We start from the raw sequence: 20,615 nt of genomic DNA on the forward strand, positions 1-20,615 counted from the left end.
TGGGGAGAGTAAATGGTAGGCCTTTGAAAAGTGTTGCAGAACAGAGAGACCTTGGGATTCAGGGATATATTTCCTGAAAGTCTCTACTCAGATAGATAGGGTGATGAAAAGGTGTTTGGTACATTTTCCTTCATTAGTTAAGGCATTGAGTGCAATTGTTGGGATGGTAGGTTCCATTTTAGTTAAATGTATATTTGATACCATGCAATGTGTGAAATGCCATTTATAGTTAAGATTTTTTGAATTTTCCATAAATTCTTCTTTCATTTTTCATAGGATTGGAGGGAATTTGAATCGTGCTAAATACAAATCCATGGAGTGTACAGTCAGCTGCCACAACAATGGAGACTTTTAAAGTTTAATAATTTGATCTGAAAATATACCACTTCTGACTTCATAAGGTATGTCAACAATTAATTTAATTTTAATGTATGAAGCAATAGAAAAATACCAAGTTTCAGAAATTACTACCAACATGGCAGTCCTGGTGCATCGAAGCGTGAGTTGTGATTATAATTGAAATTATAATTATGGCATGGAAACAGGCCATTCAACTCAACTTGGCCACTCTCTTGTCCCTGTTCTGTTGAGCAAAGATAGGCAAGTTTTAAAATGTGAACCACCAGAGTCAGTCACTTTGAAAAGACCGATAATAGTAGGAAACAATCTCCTTGTACTTTTTAACTGTACATTATATCCTTCACTTTGTCCTTGTTACACTATGCCCTACACTTTGCTTTATTATTGCACTTGTCTGGAGGGTAAGCAAAACAAAGTTTTTCATTGTATCCTGGTATGAAGCAAGAAAGTCTGTAAATGTTGGTGTTGATATTTTGGTACATGTGACAAAAAACAATTAAACTTCCACAGTGGCCATTGGGCACACATCTGTATAATCCCATCTCCACACTTGGTCCATAGCCTTCTATACCTATATATTATTGCAATTTATTCTTTTTCAGTAAGAAAAAGCTCATTCAGTGATACTAAAATCTTTTAGATAGTTATGTTGGGGCTTTGATAATGGAGAAGTGGGACTTACCATATATTTCAGAGGATAAGAAGACCTTCAGATAAGATGAGACCCCAATTTCAGTCTGAATTCCATGGTTTTAGCTCATATCGGTGGTATAAGACAACCCCCAAACATACTGGTACCATATGTGTGTTGACTTGGTCAGTAGGTAGATCAAACAAAGTTACAAAGCAATTCATGGTTCAGTCTATTGCTGGCTTCTGTCTTAACCAGTTTTAAAAAAAATTCAAATTGTTATCATGGAGCCATCAGCCTTTTAAAGATCATGTACAAGAAGAATGGAATAATTGGATAATGAATGCTTAAAAATATTTTACAAAAGGTGGGATATGCATTCTGCATCACTTGATGTGCTGTGTGATTTTGTGATCAAAGCATGGGATAAAGTGAAAGTAGAGACTGTGTAAAATATTTCAAAAATTGCAGTATCTCTAGTGCAATGGATGGCATGGTGGATGATTTATTGTGGGACACTGACAACGAAGCAGAAGCCGGATCACCAGGTTCAGACTGGGACCCATATGATGCTGAGTTCTTTGCCTCAGACAATGAAGCTAATGATTTTCAAGGATTTTAAATGTGTGCGTTGTTTTTTTTTACAAATCTTTTATTAGTTTAACACAATATTGGTCATAGATTTTAGTGCAAAATAAAAATTGTGTTCACTTCAGCAGCTTTTTAAAAAAAAAATATACTGGTAGCTTAAAAAATTGTTTTAAGGTGGGGTCTGGGTGGTTTATGGAACCAATCAAGTGGTATTTTTAGTAGAATTTTAAGGTCACTTTTTTTATCTGGCCAATAGTTGACCCCCTTTTTTGTGGGGTGTTTTTTGGGTGCTTTAAACGTCCTCTTATCTGCCAAAATACCTGTATACGGTAGTTTGTTGGTACCATTTAAATTCATACATGTGCTCTTTGAAATCCAACAGGCTTAGCTTCAATGAGCTTGATGTAAACATTATTAATTTTCTGCATAAAATTCTCAATTATTGCTTTTAAGATTAGAATCCTAGTTCTCCAGATGAAAACAGCTCTTTGACCCATTTGTCCATGCCATCCAAACTGGTTCCTTTTGCCAGTATTTAGCTTGTACCCCCATAAACCTTTCCACTTCATGTCTAAATGCCTTTCGAATGTTGCAATGATCCCTGCTTCTGTCACTTCCACTGGCAACTCGTTCTGTATACCCAACACTATCTTTCCCCTCTCATCTTAAATCAATTACTTCTAGTCTCAGAGTCACCTGCTTTGGGGAGAAAGGTTATCACATTTTCCCTTATATCTGCTACTCATGATTTTGTAAACTTGATCAGGTGTCCCCTTAACCATATACATTCCAGGGAGAAAAGTTTCAGCATCTTAGAATTCAAGTCCCGAAGCGTTGTGAATCTTCTGTGCATATTTTCTAGCTTAATGATGTCTTTCTTATGGCTGGGTGACCAAAACTGGGCACAATGCTATCAGTGTGGTCTCACCAATGTCCTGCCCAATTCCCTTGCTGACATGTCTGAGACCACCCAAAAATTCCAACCAGATAGCATTAATATAGACTTCTCTGGCTTCCATTGGAACCACTCTCCCCCCAATTCTTACCCCATATCTCCTGACCTCTAGCTCTGTCTGTCTCTCTCTGCCCTTTTCCCTTTGTCTCCTGTCACAGAGCCAAAATCAATTCTCAACTTTCCTCTCTCCTGTGCCCTTAATCCAATTAACACCTTTGGTCTGTACTCCTGCCCCTCCCATTTTTCCCCTCCCCCCCCCAACCTTGTATAAAGACACCTGTCTTTTTAAAAAAAATTCTTACCTTGAGGAAAGATTCAGCCCAAAATGTTGGTAATATATCTTTACCTCCTTTGGATGCTATGAGACCAGGTGAGTTCCTCCAACATCTCTGTTTTTACAGCTGCATCTTGACCTCTCTGCTCCTGTACTCAATATTCGGACTGATGAATGTAAGCATTCCAAGCACCTTCACTTCTCCATCTACCTGCATTACCATTGGAATGTCTTGGATCCAGCCCTTTCCCTGACCTTGCAGCCAATGGCATCTGTCCTCTTATTGTGTTCTGATCTTGATACAAAAAGCTGGACATTGTAACTGAGGGCTGCATCACAAGGATGAGTAGCTAAATGTATCCAACGGGGCTATATCAAATGTTAAGCAAATGCCTTTTGACCACACATCACAGTTAAAATCCTTTGGAATTGTTTTCCAATACTTCTGAATGTCAGAAATACCATACATTTTGGCCTACAAGTCGAGTTGTGAAACCCAAAAAAGTCTCTCAAAAAATAGGGGGGTCGACTTAGACGCCAGATAAACTTTAGAGACCTTAAATTCAGCTCAAAATCCAATCTATGCTGATCTGGCATCTAAGTTGACCCTTGTAAAACCAAAATAAAAACCCCACTGTGACAGATTTTCTTGAGCTTTCATTAAAAACACAATTAGCACCCTTCAAAATTGCTAACGTTGTCTGAAGCAAAGTTGGTGCCAAGCACATCCATACTCTCACTGTTTAAACTGTCATATGGGTCCCAGTCTGTACCTGATGAGGCAATTTCAGCTTCGACATCAGTGTCCCACAATAAATGATCTTCCATGCTATCAATTGCACAAGATACCACACTTTTTAAAAATGATTTTCTCACAGTCTCTACTTAACAATGCCCTATGCCTTGAGCATGAAGTTACACAGCATATCAAGTGATGCAGCCCCACCTTTTGTAAAATGTAAAAAATTTTGTAAAAAAAACCTTTTTTTTCCACTCAACATCCATGTATTCCATTCCTTGCGCACGTGGTCTTTGAATGGTGTGTTCAAGCAGGCGACAGGTTGCAATATAGATGTCAAGTTACCTGGGATAACTGCCACGTATGTATTATATAGTGCTAATCAACATTTAGTTTTCCGAGTTAAGTGGCTACAAAACCTATCCCAGATCAGCAAACTCTGTTCTTTGTGTAAACTTGTTCCACACATTGTCTATCCATATCCTTTTTCATGAAAATGTCCAAAAATACCTGCAGGGAATTTCACTTCTCAGTTTAATTTTGTGTTTGAAGGTTATCGTGGGTCTTAACTTTATCCTGTTGGCCATGCTCAATAACACCACAATAAACCTGGTTCTTTCATGGCCTGTTCTTCTGGTTTGCACGTTTCCATTCCACTGTTCTATTACCTATATGTCATCATTCATGGAGGTTTCATCCATGTTTCTGATATTTGCCAATGCAAACTGGTGTTACTGCAGGTTACATATAATAAACTGGTGAAAACTTACAACTTTATGATCAAGAACTTTTGCTAGTTTCTATGCAATTTTCTTGTTCATGAAACAATTGGAATAGCCTACTATAGCCTCAAAATATCTGGGGTGACTTGGCCTACTGCACTGCAAATGTTCTTATTTTATTTTGGGTTGACTGTGTAACAATCTGGCCTCTGTTCATGTACCCATTCTGCAACCTGATTTTCCAACTCTGGCCAATGAATGATTTCTTTTCTCAAAGAACATTGCCTTTTGGGTATTTTTCATAAGGTCTCTTCTTTCTTCTCATGAACATCAAATTTTCTTGCAGCAGCGCAGTTATTGATTTTCTTGGCATTTCTATCATTTTCAACAAAGTTTGCTTCATATTTTCGTCGTATGCTGTGTTGTGTCGATGGATCCCCTATGATCGCCAACGCCTAGCAGATCAATCCACACGATCTATGGGGGTCGACGTATACGCCAGTCAATGGTTTATCTCGGACATCGCAAGCTTTGGGAGTCGACTTGTATGCCAGTTAATAGGGCACCTCAGGCAGCCAGAAAATGGAAGTTGACATATGCCAGACATACCATAAACCTTTAAAATGAGGCTGAAAAAGAGAGGGGGTGGGGTTTGACTGAAATAAACAATTACAAAATGTTGATGAATTAATTATTAAAAATAAATTAAAATGCTAGATAATAATTTACTTGCATTTTCTCACAATGTTAGCAATCCTATTCGGACAAATGAGGTCATACCCAGTGTAAAGCTCATCTGGCTCCTGACGTTAACGTACCAAAGCTTCACTGCATATGACCTTCAGCTTCTTTCAACTTGTATGCATGAGAGTTAGAGAGAAATTGAACAATGCAGGAGACAGTAGTTCTCGAAAGAACCATTGGAAAAGGTTAAGTACAATCTGGAGCAATGACTTGAAGAAAATCAGATTTGCATTTTTGAACCAATAAGGTGCCACACAAGAGACTTATCAATAAGATATAAATGAATGGAGTTGGGAGAAGTATATTGGCATGGATTGAGGATTGGTTAACTGACAGAAGGCAGAGAGTCTGGATGAGTGGATGTTTTTCTGATTGGCAGCCAGTGAGTGAGGTGCTGGGCCCACAGCTGTTCACCATTTACATTGATGATTTGGAAGAGGGGACAGAGTAGTCAAGCCAAGTCTGCACATGATACTTAATTGAGTGGGAAAGCAAATTGTACAGAGGATGTGGAGAGGCTGCAGATGGATATAGTTAAGTGAATGGGCAAAAGTCTGGCAGATGGAGTACAATGTTAGTAAATGCAAGGTCATCCACTTTGGTAGGAAAAATAGAAGAGCAGATTATTATTTAAATGGTGAAAGACTGCAGCATGCTGTTATGCAGAAGGACTTGAGTGTGCTTATGCATGAATCACTGAAAGTTGGGTTGCAGGTACAACAGGTTATTAAGAAGCCAAATGGAATGTTGATCTTCATTGCTAGAGGAATTGAATTCAAGAACAGGGAGGTCATGCTGCAACTGTACAAGGTACTGATGAGGCTGCACCTGGAGTACTGTGTGGATTTCAGGTCTCCATACTTGAGGAAGGATATACTGGCCTTGGAGGCAGTCCAGAGGAGGTTCACCAGGTTGATCCTGGAGATGAGGGGATTGACCTACGAGGAGAGACTAAATCGCTTGAATTCTGAAGAGGAGTTCTTATAGAAACATAAAATTATGAAAGGGATAGACAAGATAGGAAAATTGTTTTCACTGGAAGGTAAGATGAGAACTAGAAGATCAGAATTAGATTCAGGGGAGTAGATTTAAGATGGAGATGTTTTTCCCAGAGAGTAGAGAATCTGTGAAGTTCTCTGCACAGGGAAGCAGTTGAGGGTACTTCATTAAACATATTTAAGGTTCAATTAGATAGATTTTTACATAAAAAAGGGGAATTAAGGGATATGGGAAAAGGCAGGCAGGAAGAGTTGAGTCAATGATCAGGTAAGCCATGATCATATAACAAATGGTACGTGATAGGAAAATATTAAGGTGATTTTCAAGACCAACAGCCCAAAATCCATAAAATGTACCCAAAAGTGTTCAGGAAGAAAAATCTCCATTGTCCATTGTAGCTGATATGTTAAATGAGGAAATGTTTCGAATAGATTTTGATTCCAATATATCGTTGGCATAGTCTTTTTTGGAAAAAAAAATAGATATTAAATTTAAAATTTTATGAAGGTAAAATAGATAAAGACCATAAAATTGCTGGAGTCATAATAACAGCAATAATGAATGGCATTTGCAAACTTCTATGGATGCTAGAAATCTAAAATAAACTAGGGAAAGTGCTGGAATACTTGGATGATGCTGCATCTGTGGAGTGTGTATTTGAAGACAGTGAACATTATAAGTTTTTTTGCTGAACAGTTGCTGTCTGAACTTGAGTACTTGCACCATTTTCTCCTCTGATATACATTGAACAATATGTTGCAGACGTGAAGTATAAGAATATTTATATTGGGAGAGAAAGTACACAAATTGTGAAAAGCAAGTTAACTTGTGCAAATAGAATCTTCATTCCTATCTGGATTTAATCATGGTTTGTGAAGTTTGAAAGCTATTATGGGCCCAGAGGACCCCAAAGCCCAACAGCAATAGAAATTCACCAAGACAAATAGTTACTTAAAAGTTGCTTTTAATTATCTTTAAACATGAGAACAGGATCAAACTTAACATTACTATTAACTTAACCCCCTTCTAATTCTAAGCGCACATGTATGTAATGTGTGTGTAAGTTCAGAAAAGTTATTTAATTCACAGTCCAATTTCACTTCTCCTCCTTCATGTTCACTGGTTGCAGGCAATTCTTATACTGTGCACAGAATTTAACATTTATGAATTTCACCAGGCTTTGGTGCTTGAAAGGTAAATGGTTACCGCTCAGAAGGTTCTTGTCAGTTTTCAGAGAGAGATTTATTGCCTGTTGGACACCCACAACTGATTCCTTGTTACCAGCCACTTCAGTATCTTGCTGAAGAAACTTGCCCCATCAGGGTTTTCCAGATGATAACCTCTTTCTTTCAGGTCACCACAGAGTTCCTTTTTGTTTCCCTTATTTCAAGTGAAACATTATGCAGCCAGCCATCTCCTTTTGTATGAACCACAAGGGCTTTGACTAGGCTGAACTAAGAACTCACAACCTGTCTTAAAAATGGGATTTTTCCACAAGCTTGCCAGCTTGTCCTGTTCCAGTCCCAGCAGCTGCTGCTGAACTGTGGAACTTAATTATCTCCAGTCCCTTTCAGGTGGCCACAAAGCCCAACTGTAAAGCTGCACGGGATAGTCCTGTGCGGCTGTTGGGTGGTCATCTGAAACTTGAAAAGCCAGTCAGCAGGGTTATTTACCTAACCCTTCTCTAAGAGGTATAACTAGCCTGCTCGGAGTTCAATTGTGGCAGCTGAAAGCGGACCGGACTGACAGGGGGCAGGCTGATGACGGAGCGGTGACGTCGTCAGCCATCGACTCCTGAGACAAGGAAGCCAGACTCAAATTTTTTTCACACCCTCTCCTGCTGCCACTGCTGTTCTCCCCCACCCCTCGCCTGTCGGTCTCCCCTCTTCTCTCTCCCCCCTCCCCACCCACCAGCCCACTGCCGGTCTCCTTCACCCCCCCTCGCATGCCCGACTCCTGCTGCCGGTCTTTCCCCTCCTCCCACCCGCCCGACTCCCACTGCTGGTCTTCCCCCCCCCACCCGCCCTACTCCAGCTGCTGGTCTCTCCACCCTACCCGCCTTATTCCCGCTGCTGGTCTCCTCGCCCGCCCGACTCCTGCTGCCGGTCTTCCCCGACCCCCACCAACCCATTGCTGGTGTCTTCCCCCCCTCCCCTTGGCTGCCTGACTCCTGCTGCCGGTCTTTCCCCCTTCCCCCCCCTCGCCCGCCCGACTCCCGCTGCCGGTCTCTTCTCTCCCCCCCCCCCTTGCCTGCCCGACTCCTGCTGCCGGACTTTGCCCTACTCCCCTCCCCCCTCTCACCTGCCTGACTCCCGTTGTCGGTCTCCCCCCCCCCCCCCCCCCTTCCTCCTGACTCCCGCTGCTGGTCTCTCTCTCTCTCTCTCTCCCCACCCCCCCCCCCCCCCCCCACTGCCGGTCTCTCTCCCTCTCACCTGCTTGACTTCTTGCTGTCGGTCTTCCACCAGTCGCCCGACTCCCACTGCCAGTCTCTTCCCGCCCGCCCGCTGGGATGTTCAGACGTCCCTGGACCCTGAGCCATGTGAAGTCCTTGAAAGGGAACATGTTTTACCTAAATTCAGATCCGAGTTACGTGCACGAATAATTTTACTATCAGCCCCGATTTTCCAGAATTAAAAGCCAGTTAATTGATTGATTTTTAAATTTTCACAATTAAGTAGAAAATAGTAACATTGGAGGCTACAGTTACAATATGATCTTAATTAATATACTTTTACTCAAAATAAGAAAGAGTATTGTTGCTTTTTATATGAACACGGATTGTAGTGAACGTCAGTGGCTTTAGTAACAGAACATTAACATTTCTCAATCAAACAAATTGATTTAGTTGTCAGAAAGTTGCAAAATGACCAATGCACAAGATCGATGCCTAACTGTTTCATTTCATACATCCAAATTGTCTTTACTGTTATGTGTATATGATGAGTATGAAGCAGTGGTAAAACAGTGAAAGTTGGGAGTCGGGCGGCTGAGGGTGGGGGGAGATACTGGCAGCAGGAGTCAGGTGGGCGAGGGTGGGAGGGGAGACCAGCAGCACTTTCGCTGCTAGGTAGCTAGCAGTCAGCTATCACATTTAGGTGCCACAAAGCCGTCCATTTCGTGGCCACCTGAATGTGCCAGCTGGACTCCGCCAGCCGCACCTGCAGGTGAGCTTCTCTCTCTTACTCTGAGAACACCACATGATCCTCTTGGAACAGTCAACTGCACTCAGACAGATTGCGGCTCCAGACCTAATCTTCCGAGTTCATTCATCTGTTGCTTTCCAAAACAAAAATCCATTACTCCACAGCATATCCAATTAACATCTACTTGTGAAGTCTCTATAGGCATTCTTCAAATTTTTGCAAATGCATTTGGAGCCTGGACTGTCTGGCTTGAGCAGAGGTCCAGCATTTTAAATGAGATCTGTTTTGAGTGTTTGTATGTGACCTACTCTTTAAAAAAAAATCTGTCACAATTTATCTTCAATATAAAATATAACATAATCTGTCACAAAGCTTATTGAGTTACCAGTAACTGGTGTGCATTATTTGTGGTGCGCAGTACTTTTGTAATTGAATTTTATGCAGCATCCTATTCAAAGGATCTTTGGGGAAAGACTATCATGTAAGACCACTCTTGAGTCTATTGCATTATATTTGTGGTATGCAGGAATGGTTTATGTTGTTCATGACCAGATATTTATTTTAGTGATATTATAACTATAGAACATGACAGCACAGAAACAGGCCCCTTTTGCCTCTTCTAGTCTGCGCTGAAGCATTTTTCTGTTTATTTCCAATGATCTGCAGCCAGTCCATAGTCCTCATATCTCTCCCATTCATGTATCTGTCTAAATTCTTCTTAAATGTTAAAATTGAGTCCTTGTTCACCACTTCAACTGGCACCTCATTCCACACTCTCACCACTCTCTCTGTGAAGAAGTTCCCATTTATGTTTGCCCTAAACTTTTCCCCTTTCGCCCTTAATCCGTGTCCTCTGATTTGTATCTTGGGGCTACTGAGGGTAGCCTCAGTGGAAAAAGCCTACCTATGTTTACTCTGTCTATCTACCTTCATAATATTAAATACCTCTATCAAATCCCCCCCTAATCTGTTTAAGCTTTCCATGTAACTCAGTCCTGAAATCTGGGCAAAATCCTAGTAAATCTCTCTTATTATTGATATTATTGACATCTTACTGATATCTTTCCTGTAGTTAGGTGACCAAAACTGCACACAATATTCCAAATTTGGCCTCACCAATGTCTTGTACATCTTTACCATAACATCCCAACTCCTATACTCTATACTTTGAATTATGAAGGCCAATATTCCAAAAATTCTCATTACAACCATATCTACCTGTGATGCCACTTTCAGGGAATTATATGTCTGTATTCCCAGATCCCTCTGTTCCACTGGACTCCGTAGTGCCCGACCATTTACCAAGTATGTTCTTTCTTGGTTTCTCCTTCCGAAATGCAACACCTCACACTTATCTACATGCATTAAATTCCATCTGCCATTTTTCAATCCCTTTTTCTCGATGGCCCAGATCCCTCTGCAAGAGGGAAGCCTACTTTGCTGGCTGCAATTCCTATCTTTGAATAAATCTTGTGTACATGTATACTTTTAATGGAAAGTGAAATAAAGGATCCAGTATTTTTAAAAATGAATTGTCTGTGGCCTTGATCAGCATTCCTGAGTGTCTCTAACACTGGGCCTCAAAATGTGGCCCAGTTTTGTATGGTTAAGAGAGCTGAGAAGGGAAGACATTGCATGTGATGTTTCTGTAGAACAAATAGTTGACTTATTGATATAATAACATAAAGATCAGTCTGTGTGGCCTTCAGCCTGGTCCTATGGTCATCAAAACATTGCTAAATCATCCATTGTCATCAGACAATGTTATGTATTCCACTGAATTATCTATCAATAGATTTAATTGTGGGATGTTGATCACTGGTAGGGTAAAAGAGATTTGCTTCATTTTGTTCCAATTTTTTTGCTTGTAGGTTGCAAGTACCTTGGGAACTGGAAGTTTCTGTTAGCTGATGGAAGGAAAAATACAGAGCAAATCTGCCTCTGTTTCGAGATTGCCCAAGTTTGGTGGTGGAAACTCTAAATTGAATGTAACTCTTCCTCAACCTGTATCAAATGGAGGCTGCGTTCGTAATGTCAATGCTTCTAGCATTTCAAAACATGACAACAAGCTTAATGGAACTGATCAAATGGGTTCCTTTTCTTTCAATTGGAAGAAGTCTGGTAAAACTAAAGCAAGTGGTCAAGGTACAAAAGACCCAGCCAGTTCCTTGTCTTGCACTGTTACTAATGAAGAAAATATTAAAGTTGAGAGAAACCTTTATTCTAGATCTCTTAAAGATCAAACAGATCTGGGCTTTAAGAGTAAATACACTGCAGTATCCAGCCATCAAAAGCAGCATCAAGTTGTACCTTGCATAAAAGAAAATAAAATGCATGTCACTAGCTTCAATCCCTCCCCAAGAGGGACCCATGAAAAAGTTCTGGGGAAGCCATTCACAACATCTCGTATCTCAAGGACCCAGTCATTTGGACATTTTCGTAAAACAACAGTTGTAAAGATGTCTGAACAAGAAGATAGGTTTACTGCATCAAGCAGTTCTAAAGGAAGTCTTAACCAATCCACAGAAAGCCTGAAGAACTTATCGGAAGAGAACATTGTTAGATCACAGAGCTTTTCATATTCTGCACGAAGTAACTCTTGTGGCTCTGATGTAATACCAAGATCTTTGTCCTTTTCAAAGGCTGCTGATGTTTCTAGACCTTGTTTGAAACAGCAAATGAGAACTCTTCCCTTGAAATCAAATGTTTATCGCTATGGTAGCCCAAGGGCGACTGATAGCTCAAGCGCAGGTGAATCACTTGATAAAAGTTCATCTAGTAGACCATGCTTAAAAATGCCATCATCTGGCTTCAAAAAGTCTCAGCTTCCTACTTGCCCCACATCTTCATTTTGCACTGCTTCTGGTTCGAAATTTACACAATCTTCATTAATTAAATGTGGTAGGTTGACCAATTCGGGTGCAGCAAGCACTGTAAATCTAGTATCTGACACCATAGAAGAATCTTCTGGAATTCCAAAAATTGAAGAAAATGGCTCAAATAATGTAAATGTAGATACTGAAAATATTGCTGATTACACTTTAAAAACTAATGCTGTAGCTGAGATAGCAAAACTTGAAGTTAGTGAAGAGCTTCAGTCATCTTCTGCAAAAGGTATTGACGACCCAGAAATAGTGACTTCGTCAATTTACACCAACTGTGATATAATTAATAGTACTGAACAGTTACCCCATTCTGGTGCTGAGTCCATTGAAATTGTGGATAGCGACTGTTCTATTTCTACAGAAATTCCAGATGATATTTACATTCCAAATGAGGCCATGTCATCAGAAGAAATAGAGGAAACTCTAATGTCAGTATACACAGGCGCAGCATGGATTGAAACTGGATTGTCTGGTGCGTAGGATGTCAATATTAAATGCTGTCTTTTGGATAAATGAGTAACTAACACGTATGCATGCAGTTTATTAATGTTTAGGTTGACACATAAATTGAATGCTGTGTTTGAAGGAGTGAGCTTTATTTATTTGATGCATGTATAGTGAGCTCATGCTGGTCTGCCAGTGCATCAATCACAGTTCAGGATGAGAGCCATCTTTAAATTACAGTCAGAACTTCCTCCAAACTGTTTTAACATAGTGAAGAGTTTGACCAAGTGAGAGCTGCTTATATTTATATTTTTTTGCATTTTTAATTGCATATTTGGTTAATAAAGCTCATAACTTTATAATAGCATGAAGATTGACAATGGTGTTGAAATAACTTGCAATGGTAATATTACCGGTAATCCATTCAGTAACTTCATTCATTGATAGTTCAAGCAACACTTGCTATTTCTAAATCAATATGTTTTTAATTATTAAATTAATAATTAAATAAATTTTATATTTTGGAATGAGACCATTAAGAATAAACAATGAATTTATCCATGATATTTTCAAGGAATAAGTATTAAATTAAAATCTGCATTCCACTGGATTCAGTCTAAAACCTATGATTATTGTTGCAATCAGTATTTTTGGCTTACACATGAATAATATTCCAGCAAAATGTCAGTGATGTTAATTGCATGTTGTATTTCCAGTGCTAGATAAAAGTTAAGTTTACATGAGTTTACGATTTGGGTTTACAGGTTGTACTTCTCTGATCCGGCACTCTGTGGTCCAGCAACTCCCATGGTTAGGCATGTTTGAATTGCCACTGTTAGTACAAAGTCCTTGCAGACAGTGCGGGACTCAAATCCCGGTTCCAATACCTGGCGCTGAAAAGGCATTGCACTAACTGCTATATTAACCATGCTGCCCCACAGTATTATTTCCTGTTTTAAGGTTTGTTCTTTGATATGTTTACATAGGGGGTTCCTTTAGGGGCCAATTTTTGTTTTCTGGCATTTTCTGTGGTCCGGCAATGGCCAGGTCCCAACGTCACTGGATTAAAGAAGTACAACCTGTACTAGAATTTGGGTGAATGCCCAATGCTAACACTCAGCTTCATAGAATGTAGATTTTGTATCTCAAGAGGTGAGGATAAAATTTTAAGTTTTGTATTTTTATGGTAAGATGTGTGGGAGAAGTTTAAATTCCATTATCTATTAATACAATAAAAAGAAGTGCCCCCAACACTGACACCTGTGGAACACCACTAGCAACTGGCAACCAATCAGAATATGGTCCCTATTTTCCAACTCTGCCAATCAACCAATGCTCTACCCCACACAAGTTTGTTTCCATGGGCTCTTATCTTGTTAATAGCCTCATGTGCGGCACCTTGTCAAATGTCTTCTGAAAATCCAAGTGCACAACATCCACTGTATCTCTCTTATCCAGTCTGCATTATCACTTTAAAGAATTCCAATAGATTTATCTAGCAAGATTTTCCCTTGAGGAAACCATGCTGACTTTGGCCTATCTTGTCATGTGCCTTCAAGTACTCCATAACCCCATTCTTTGCAATCGATTCCAACATCTTCCCAACCACTGACATCAGGCTAATTGGCTGATGATTTCCTTTCTGCTGCCTCCCTCCCATCTTGAATAAAGGAGTGACATTTGCGATTTTCCAATCCTCTGGGACTGCACCAGAATCTATTAATTCCTGAAAGATCATTACTAATCCCTCCACAATCTCTGCTGCTACCTCTTTTAGAGGTGCAATCCATCTGGTTCTGGAGACTTATCAGCTTTCTGAGTACCTTCTTCTTTGATATAGTAACTGCACTCCCTTCTCTTCCCTGATCCCCTTTGACATCTGGTAAACTGCCATCTCCTTGTCTCCCATTATTATCATGCACTGTTCTGCTGTCCATGTACTTAATTTTTAAAATTTTTTTTCTATTTTTCATTGAATTATCTATTCTCATGAAATTTTAACTTTATTAACTGAGAAATAACATCATCATTTTCAGTTATACACATATTCCATAATATCTTGATGATCCTTTAATGGTCTCATCAATCCCATAATGATCTGCTTACTGTAAATAGACTACTGTAGTTGCTGTCCCAATTAGGGTTAACCTAGACAGCAAAGCCTTGTGGCAAAGGTCAATCATGAGAATGCTCACAATTATTTATTTATGTGGGTATGACGAGCATTTATTTCCCAGTCACCCTTAAAGGTGGTGGTAAGTCACCTTCTTAAACCACTGCAGTTCAGAGTGAACTTCTTTCTGCTTAACTGACCACAACTGGCTTTCTAGCCCCATGCACAATGTATGAGTTATAAAATTATTAATCTCTGTACAATTTTTGTGAAACTTGTTTATAACATTACAAAATTCAATTGCTATCTTGTATATCAGGCAAAATAATTTACAGTTCAAATTTTAAAAGCACATCACATTTTGTTTTAACAAGATGTTGACAGCTGTGATTGATTCTCCTGAATATTAAGATTATTTGTTGTCAATTTTTTTGTCTTGTAAGTAGACCAGTGCAAAGATTTGGAGAGTTCCCAGACTACTGCTTCAGGTAATGACCTTGTGTCTCCAGATGCCAACTACGCAATGGGCTCCTCCTTTGAACTTTCTCCTTCCAGTAGCTCAGCTGGAACGTACATGTGGGATGAAGAGGGCATGGAGGGACTTGGTGCAGTCCAACAATGTGGTAGCCTAGAATCTTCAGAGATGAACAGCCTGGTAAGAACAATGTTATTCATTGGTTTTTGTTTAGACAGACAGCATACTCAACATCTGAGGTCATTGCACTGTACAAATAATCCTTTCTCTCAACAGATCCTTTTTTTAAAAAAAAACATTTTCATCGATGAAGAGAGGAATATCCTAGATGCTCTACATTATTTGAAATATGTTTGTAAAAAGTTGATTATTTACAAATATATGGTTCTAAATTAAAGTAAGGTTTGAAACTTAAAATGATGAACCTTCTCGTGTTGTATGGTTAAAATTAAGTTAATCTGATATCATGTAAAGTAAGAAAAGAAAAAAACCCACCAATTTTAAAAATAAAACATGACTGTAATTTTAAACCTGAAATTGAATTCTGTTGAGGAGCTAGACCAATAATTACAAAGCAGAGACATCATGTGGACAAAATGAACAACTGCAAAAATCAAAGTGTCAGAAATGAGCTATTTTGTTTTATCTGTCATTCATTGTGATCCATAACTGTTTATATTCAAAATTTATTCACCTGCCTTGGCCTCTCATTTCTTGATGCCCTAGATTAACAGAAATCTATGGTTATATTTTGTCTCACAGATCTTGGTTTCATCTGCTATGGCTTTGTATAGGATCAGGTTACTTGTGTTTGATTTTTGCTCATGGTTTGTGTCTCATATATGCTAAAATTATTGAACATATCTAACAAGTAATCTTATTCAAAACAAGTCTAAAAGACTCTGATTAACCCAACAATCTTTCATAATTCCCACTGTTTTTCAAAAAGGTATTTTCAATTCCATCTTAACAATGATCCTTTGAATTTAAGATTGTTAGTAATGCGCATTGAACAATTACTCTTTCTGCCAGTTGTTCAAATGAAGCATAAAATATTCGACTTGGTGCAGCCCCTTCTGCAATAGCTCTGTTTACCTTAACATCATTGCAGTTACATAAATTTTACAGAATTAGGTTCTATTACTGCCTGGCAACAGCTGTCCATCTACCCATGCTTATGTCATTCAGAGCTAAATATTTGATAAATTTCTGCATTCAGAGCCCAATGTTATACAATACTGGTTAGCATCAATATATATTAAATTTGCTGAAATTGTTTTTTTTCAATTTTAAATCAGGAAGGATTCTTATCCTTAGAATCAAAGTGGTTATCTATATGTGGAGGCACAGGAAATGGGTGATGTGTTAAAAGAATGCCTCAATTGTATATACTGTGAAGAAAGTCATGGAAGCTAGCGGATTGAGACAAATGAGTACAATGTCGTGGATCATATGCAAATTAGAAAAGAAGAGGTGATAGCAGTCTTTAAGCATATTCAGGTGGATAAACTCCCAGGGCCTGGATGTATGAAATATGCATTTTGGTAAATCAAACTAAGGTAGGAATAATATAGCTCCATGGAGAGTGATACATGGTTCCATGAAAGTAGCGACAGAGGGTATGAAGAAAGTGGATGGCATACATGCCTTCATTGCTAATGACATTGAGCACAGGAGTTGGATTTAAAATGAGAAAATCTGCAGATGTTAGGGCTGAGTGCAATATACAAATGCACAATATACAAATCGAGAAACTCAACAGGTCGCAAGCATCCATAGGAAGTAAAAGGTAACCAACTTTTCAGGCCTGGGTCCTTCATCAGGAATAAAGAAAAAACAGACCTATGCCTGAATAAAAAGGTTGGGGAGGAGAGAGGAAGAGGAATGGGCAGATGCACAGGCTAATAGGAAAAGAGGATAAAAATGGGAGGTTAGAAGAGTAAGAAGCTGGTTATTGGGGGAGACTGCAGAGGGCAAGGGATAGCTCTCTGATAGGAGAAGGGAAAGTAGGTGGCAGCTGGAGGAAAGGAGAGAAAGGGAAAGAGAGAGAGAGACAAGGGGGTTGACCTCACAGTGCTAACATATTAAATTTCACACCATTCCCACAATGTCTGTCCATGGCCTCATGTGCTGCCAAACAGAGGCCACCCATGAATTCTTACTAATTAGAACATACAAGTGGTTGATTGTACATGCCATGCTAAATCAAATGCTCAAAGTTTGCCCCAGTGATTTTTTGGTTGAATTTTATATCCATTAAGCTGATTAAAAATGGAGGAAATATAAATCTGATGTTTCAAAATCAGAATATAAAATTAAAACATGGAGAGCTGAAGGCTCGTGCTCAGGATCAGATTATAGAATTATTTTCTCACCCAGGACCTCTTTAATTCAATGGCATAAAATTGAACTAATAATTTTTGTAATAAAACTGATCATAGTAAGTAAAGTCTTTGCATTTGATTGTGAAATTCTTGAATTGTGAATGAGCTTTGAAATTTAATGAAATTCTACAAAATAGATGAAAATTTGTTTGATTCTGAGAAGGTGGAGTTCTTCAGCTTCTCTCTTTGAGTACCAGACCTCAACTAATGTGATTTTTTTTTCATTGAAAAAATAAAATAATTATTTAGTTATTAGAGATAAACTGGTGAAAAAAATTAGGTATTGGAGAGGTTTACTTATGTAAAATCTATATAAACATCTTTGTTTAAACAGGAAATGAAATTAAAATATCGAGAGCTGAAGGGTAGTGCATTGCATTCAAATGAATGATATTAGGGAGCAGGAAGATGAGATTTTCATGATCTTTTCCTTATTTTTGGTTTGCTGCTTTGACCAGATATCAAACAATGCCCACATTTTTTTCCCTGTGAGAAAGAAATCAAGATATGTTTGAGCTATGTTTTATTCCATGCATTTGATTATGGAGGGCATTATTCACTTCAGCATGACAATGAAGGCAGACAGAAAACTCTGCTAAGCCATATAGAAATGCATGCCAGGAACGTCTCTAAACTTGTATTGGAATGAGTTACAATTCTATTGTAGCTCAACAATCGAAGCAACATTTTATGAGCAGAACAAAATGAACTGACAAACAACAGATGGGATCAAATCCTGCTGTTTCCATGTGAGATATGGTGGACAGTGAAGAAACTGGAGGGGGAGGACGGAAGGCTGCATAATCATACCCATCTGGATTCTGGCCAAATTTGGCATCTAAGTGCAAATGATGTTCAAGTTTATTATCATCTGATTGCTTAAGTACTACCTGTTAAAACACTCCTTGGTGCAAACATGCAGGCACAGTGTTGGGAGGAGTATTCGGTGGAGAATGTTAAATGGTACTCGATAACTATTTCATTTCAGCAATGATTATTGACATTCACCTCAGACCAAGGTTGGACTCTGACAATAGTGAACTTACACTTGACACGCTCACACACTTGAGTGATTTCAAGGTTTGAGTTATAGGGAAAGGTTGTGCAGACTAGGGCTTTTTTCTCTGGAGCGTAGAAGATTGAGGGGGGACTTGATAGAGGTGTTTAAGATTTAAAAAGGGACAGACAGAGTAAATGTGGATAGGCTTTTTCAATTAAGAGTGGGGGAGATTCAAACTAGAGGGCATGGTTTAAGATTGAAGGGAAAAATTATAAGGGGAACATGAGGGGACATTTCTTTACGCAAAGGGTGGTAGGGATGTGGAATGAGCTTCCGTCAGATGTGGTTGAGGCGGGATCATTGGTTACATTTAAGGATAGACTGGATCGTTACATGGAGAGGAGGGGACTAGAGGGGTATGGACCGGTCAGTGGGACTAGGAGGGTGGGGATTTGTTACGGCATGGACTAGTAGGGCCGAACTGGCCTGTTCTGTGCTGTAAGTGGTTATATGGTTATATATGGTTACACACATTACAAATAGGCTGTCTTACACACACCTGGATCCCTGTACCAGCAGGGGTGCGGCTCTCTGCAAGTATTGATCAATTGCATTACTATGGCTCCGCTTCAGTGTTGTGCACACCTTACCCGTAACACTTAGAGCGGGAGACATGTGACCACCCACAATACACACATTCCAGACAGGCAGGAAGGCCACATTTCCTACACACACAACCAGACATAACACACTTACAGACAAATAATATGCAGAGCAAGTATACATATATATACATATAAATAAATGTTGTTTCATGAGTGTTAGAGTCCTGGATGGTTGGTGTGAAAAGTTCCTTTGGTCGTTCAGCATTCTCATTGCCTGCTGGAAGAAGCTGTTCCTCAGCCTGGTGGTGCTGGCTTTGATATCCTTGTAACTCTTAACCAATGGGAGTAGCTGAAAGATGTTGTGTTGTGTGCTGGGTGGTAGGGGTTCTCAATGATTTTGTGTCCCCTCTCCAGACACCAATCCTGATAGATCACATCAATGTTGGGGTGGGGGAGAGGGGAGGGAATCCCCAGGGATTCTGTCTGCCACTCTTATGAAGATGTTTCTAATCAACTTCAGCCAAAGTTGTTGATCAAATTGAAACACAGTCATGTTATGGGGACCACACCAACCCTGGGTATCAATTGCTAGTCAATATTGTTCATGTAATTATCAGAAATAGCTGACTATAGCAGATCTAGCAAAGACTATTGGCTTAGTACAAGCTAGTTTCATTGGTGAGATTTATGATAAATTAACTTCTGGCTAAACTGCTATATTTTTGATGATAACACTGGCATTTATTCAATGAAAATTGCCCAAATATGTCAACATGATGACACAGCAACTAAAGTCTTTTCCTCACAGCACCAGTGATCTCAGCATTGTAGTGTAAAAAATTTGTTCCTCCTCCCTATGACTATATGGGTTTCCTTTGTGTTCTCTGGTTTCTTCCCTCATTATACAAGGTGGTAGGTTAATTGACCACTGTAAAATGTTCCTTGGTGAGATGAATGTTGGAATCTGGTTGAGAGTTGATATGAATGTGGGAACTGTAGAGTAGCTTGGGATAAGATTAGTGTAAATAGGGGTGTCTGGTCATCAGTATGAAGGCAGTGGACTGAAAGGCCTATTGAGTTGTGGTCTTTCTCGGACTTTTAAAAGGAAAATCAAAATACTTGGGAACTCTTTGACAATGTTATCATGTGAGACCTTGTCTCAAATAATGCATCTCTATAACCATCTGAATAAATAGAGATAAAAGAGCTGAATTTTGGAGATAAAGTTTAAGTGACACAAAATAAGTATCTGATGATTAAAATTTGAATTTGGTGAGGTTTAGTCATCAACATTTCCTCCAGCACGTCTCAAGTTCTCAAATCACATCGACTGTTCCAAAACCTTACTTGGAAATGTATTTCCTTTCCTTTATGGTAGGTCAAAATCTTAAAATACTCTCTGGAGCTCTGTTCATAATATTCTCAAGGTAGTTGTTCAATGCCAACGGCACAGCACATTTTCAAGTTTTGAAAAGGAATTTCTTGGCTTGTGGTTTGTTATGGAATGAACACCACAATTGTGGTTCCTATTTTATAGATCAGATATTCCAA

General features: G+C 39.2%; 1 protein-coding gene across 10 annotated transcripts in view; it reads left to right on the forward strand.

Annotated features, from left to right (window-relative positions):
• Positions 1–20,615, forward strand: part of ccser2a (coiled-coil serine-rich protein 2a) — a 499,558-nt gene that overhangs the window by 22,385 nt on the left and 456,558 nt on the right. For all 10 annotated transcript variants that reach the window (XR_011340229.1, XR_011340227.1, XR_011340228.1 and 7 more), the window contains 3 exons: positions 277–401; positions 11,030–12,515; positions 15,047–15,255. Coding sequence is in view for 6 of the 10 variants with exons in the window: in XM_069885631.1 (XP_069741732.1) it covers positions 11,069–12,515; positions 15,047–15,255 (1,656 nt within the window). In the remaining 4 variants the exon portion in view is untranslated. The remainder of the gene's footprint in view (positions 1–276; positions 402–11,029; positions 12,516–15,046; positions 15,256–20,615) is intronic.

Source organism: Narcine bancroftii, chromosome 6 (genome assembly GCF_036971445.1).
Source record: "Narcine bancroftii isolate sNarBan1 chromosome 6, sNarBan1.hap1, whole genome shotgun sequence".
NCBI classification, from domain to species: Eukaryota; Metazoa; Chordata; class Chondrichthyes; order Torpediniformes; family Narcinidae; genus Narcine; species Narcine bancroftii.